The 4506-nt window shown below is 36.0% G+C and overlaps 1 protein-coding gene across 5 annotated transcripts in view; it reads left to right on the top strand.

The window, feature by feature from the left end:
- Positions 1-4506, top strand: part of LOC102246781 (kininogen-1) — a 96800-nt gene that overhangs the window by 16943 nt on the left and 75351 nt on the right. Inside the window, exons 6-7 of one of the 5 annotated variants that reach the window (XM_005876284.2) lie at positions 3188-3295; positions 3413-3499. The exons of the other annotated variants lie outside the window; for them this stretch is intronic. Coding sequence (XP_005876346.1) covers positions 3188-3295; positions 3413-3499 — 195 coding nt within the window. The remainder of the gene's footprint in view (positions 1-3187; positions 3296-3412; positions 3500-4506) is intronic. 5 annotated transcript variants of the gene reach the window in all.

Raw genomic sequence — 4506 nt, 5'->3', positions numbered from 1 at the left:
CAAGGTATATGCCCTTGACCGAAATCGATTCTGGGACCCTTCAGTCCGCAGGCCGACGCTCTATCCACTGAGCCAAACTGGTTAGGGCATCAGCAGGGGAATTTTAAAAACAAAAGCAAACAAAAGCCCTCAAGCAGCCTGCTTTTCAAATAGGATGAGGGGTAGGGCGGCATCTGTACTTCATAGGTCAAACATATAAGTTTGCTTACTTTACTTTTTCAGTAAAGATGCCTACTTTAGTTACTTAATAAATTAGCTTTTTACAATATAATCAAGGTCTCATATAAATTCAGTTATATTCAAAGCCAATATTTTTATAAGCAATTGGCTTTAATAAAGGCCAAAGAAAAAATTTTCATATGCCCTACAATAACCTTCACAGGTGCCAGTCCTCTGAATAGTTTCTGAGACCTCCCATAACAACCTCTGTGTAGGCAAATGAGCACTAGCCAAAAAGAATGCTGTTTAAAAGTAAAATTTAAGCTTAATAAAAAGAAGAAATTTTAAAATCTCTTCTGCTACTATTCACAAAGTAAACTAAAAGGTATTATTCAAGTATTAAATCTCATCATTGATAAGTCACCATAAGTAAAAAGAGAGTCACTTAAAATGTATTCAGAGCAGTATTGGCCAAAATCTGTAAAGCCACTAAGCTGTTGCTCTGTTTAAAGTACTAGAAATGTCAAGGCCTATGTATAGTAGGTTTAAAACTTCTGATACAAATTGCCAACTTGCCAAACTATTTGCAATTATGCCAATTTATATTCATACCACCTGGCCATAGGACCTTGATCATCTTGCTTTGAGTTCTATTTCTACCAAGGCAACTAAGGCTTCGAGCTTCCCATGCGTAGCCAATACCAGTTATCACCACTGTTTTTTTATCTTTGCCAACATATGGAAGATTAAAAATGCTGTTGCGTTGTTGGTTTTTTTAATCTTTGGTTATTAATGGAGGTAGTCATTTGCTTCTGGCTTTATGAACATTTTAACTTCTTTTCTGAAATACTTGTTCATGTCTTTTGTTCATTTTTCATGTTGGGCTTTACATGCATAAGAATATTAATCTTATGCCATATTTTTCCCAGCTTTTATTTTTTTACTTTGCTTACTGTGATTTTTGAGAATCAGTTGGCTTTCCTGTCCGAACAAATTTAGACATTTTTTCTCCATTTATGTTTTCTTCCTCTGCTCTTCACCTAAGAAAGGCCTTCTTCATCCTGAGACCTGTTGGATATATATTATATCTTTTGAGTTTATTTCTTTAATTTACATTTTTAATACATTTTGAATTTATTTTGCTATATGGTTATCTCTACTTTAAAAACAAAGGTTGAGCAGAATGGGTTTGAGCAGGGAAGACTTTTGATAAGAATGACACCTGATAATAATGGCAACATAGATGCCATCCTGAGGCCCTCAAATGGAGAATTTACATCTATTTAATTCTTTCTTGACCCGAATAGAGTTGAGCCATCAGTTGTGGTTTGTGTCACATATTGTCCAGTTTCTTAGGCAACATTGCTTTGATCAAGATTATAGTTACAAAAAAAATGGATTAAGATATATTCTGAAATGAGCAAGAAAACTTATGATCACCAAATTATAGACCCTAAAACCCTCTTAGAAACTTCCTCTCCATTTGCACCTATAGCGGGGTCTTAAAAGTTAAGTATCAAAATTATCTTAAAAATTTAACCATGATTACCCAGCAGTTCAATGCCAGAAAAAGTAGAAGGGGAGCTTAGTTCTTCCTATGACTCTGTTCTCCTGCTCTCTTCCTCCCACCACACGTTTTCCATGCTTTTAAAAAACACAGAGTTAGGGAAGACTCTGGTTTCCTTTTTCAAATGAGATTATACTATCACCCTGTAGACTTAATTATTTTATTTCTTAATACACTTTTATTGATTTTAGAGAGAGAAGAAGGGAAAAGGAGAGAGAACCATCCATCTGCTGTCTCCTTTATGCCCCCCTCCCCCCCCCACACACACACACATGGGGATTAAACCTGGAACTCGGCCATGTGCCTTGATTGAGAATCAAACTCAGGACCCTTTGGTGCATGGAATGACACTCAACGAACTGAGCCACACCAACTAGGGCTGGAGCTTCATTTATAAAAATAATAGTCATCTCTCCAGGTCAACGGATATATTCATGTATTCTTTTACACACACACACACACACATTTAGATCCTAGAATCAAGTACTGAATAACTTGGACTAGAAATTGGGCCATATTAACTAACTTTTTAACATACAATTTAAAGTCATTTTTACCAAGTCTATTTTTTAAATGTAAGAGATGTAAGATATGGCATTTTTAAATGTCTTTTAAAAAGCCATATGTGCAATTTTATTGAAGTCTGTGCATTTTAAAAAGCATGAGTTTAATTTTTTAAATAAATAAAGTGTGCCTCTTTCATATAAAAATAAATAAATTATGCCACAAAATATTCATTGTGGACCCAACATTGTATAAAGATTAAAACTGTTGCAACAGTACTGGCCGGTGTGGCTCAGATGGTTGAACATTGTCCTGAGCAGCAAAAGATTGTGGATTTAATTCCCAGTAAGGACACATGCCCAGGTTGTGGGCTTGATCCCGAGTTAGGGGCATGCAGGAGGCAGCTGATCAATGTTTCTCTCTCTTCTTATTCCTTCATCTCCCTCTAAAAATTAATTTAAAAAAACTATTGATAGAGATTAAAATCGTTTCTTAATATAAAACAATTAAGAGAGGCAAACTAAAAAACCCAAAGAATTTTCCTAATCACATACTTTAACTCACAGTTTCTGTATTGACACTAACAAGGTATTTCTCTAATTCAAGACTTGGCATGACAATAAGGCATACTTAAAGAAAATGTTTAAGTTTTTCTTCCTACTCTTCTTAGATTCTATTACAACTTGAGCGCTTGAGTGTTGTTGAATAATAAAATTCAGAAAATTATAAAAATAAAAATTGTAGCCTTGTTTCCAAAATTGTAGCCAAATATTTTACACATGCGTACAAACTAAGAGTTTAGTTGTCAAACATTTGTACTTTTATTTGTATACCTCTCATTTGATCATTGTATAATTAAAATTTTAATATTCTCCCCAAATTTTTCTTAGGGTAAAAACATATCATTTATTATATAATATTAATTAAGGTTCTACTTTGTGCTAATTCATTTTCTAGGTGGTGGGTGGAGCAAAATATTTTATTGAATTTACGGCCAGAGAAACCACATGTTCCAAAGAAAGTAATAAAGAGTTGAACGAAAGTTGTGAGATCAATAAACTTGGAGTGAGTAGTCGTGCAACTCTATACTTATTCTCTGGAAATCTACTTGATATTTTATACTTGTTTAAGTATTTCATGAATAACACTGTTCTCTCTTTTGGCTTTTGTTTTCACGGATAGGAAATTTTAAGATGCACTGCTGATGTTTATGAGAGATCTTGGGAGAATATAATTGAATCTACTGTGAAATGTCAATCACCAGGAAAGGTATGTTTCTAATTAGTCAGCTTGGGTTAATTTTGCTCATTCTTCAAAGTCCTATTTGGGGATTGAAAATGAACTACTATTTAAATGAATTGGGGGACTATCTTTTTAGAATGGAGAGAACTCTCACATTTCTGTGCTGACCTCTCTTTTTATGTCTAGAAAGGAAAACAACAGTCAGTCCCCTAATCACTTCTCACCCTTTGTCAGTGTCCCATCCTTCAGGAGGCTCTCTCTTAATAAAGGGCAGCCCCTGCTGTGCAGAGCCAATACTAGCTCTGGGGCTTTAAGATGTGCCTGAGATGCTTCGCTGGCATCTGCCTCCATCCAAGGGACTTGGGAGAAATACAGATCTCAGATCCCACTCCACATCAACTGAATCCAACTCTGAATCTTAGCATGGTCCTCGGGGTTTCATACCCATATTCAAGTGTGAGAAGTATTAGTTTATATAATCTTTTCTATGGGCAACACAAAACGGTGTGCAGGATTCTAAATCCTTTCTGAATCTTCCTCACAAGTTTTCTTAACTAGCACAGAAAATGGACAAACAAATGTGCCTTGTGGCCTACTACAATTTGCTTTTCTAGTAATACGTACCTTAGAATGGATGTCATCAACTGTTATACAAAGATTCTTGCTATTCTGAATAAACTGTGGCATCTGGTCCCTGAACACATGTGAAAATAAGGAAAGTCAAGAGACTGAATGTGAACTTCTTAATAGGGCAAAAATAATAATAAAAGCTACGAGAGGTCAAAGAGGGACAACAAAAATGACAGACTGGCCAAAGGGGGGACAGGAGGAAGTAAACTAATTGACTTTCTGTTTCAAAAATTGGCTACTTTTATCAAACTAGTGGCCCGGTGCACGAAACTCATGCACGGGGGAGGGGGTGTTCCTCAGCCCGGCCTGCACCCTCTCCAATCTGGCACCCCTCGAAGGATGTCCTACTGCTGGTTTACAGGGATCAGGCCTAAACTGGCAGTCAGACATCCCTCTAGCAATCC

The sequence above is a fragment of the Myotis brandtii genome, unplaced genomic scaffold, assembly GCF_000412655.1.
Source record: "Myotis brandtii unplaced genomic scaffold, ASM41265v1 scaffold483, whole genome shotgun sequence".
Taxonomy (NCBI): domain Eukaryota; kingdom Metazoa; phylum Chordata; class Mammalia; order Chiroptera; family Vespertilionidae; genus Myotis; species Myotis brandtii.
This window is presented reverse-complemented; position numbering and strand designations above follow the sequence as displayed.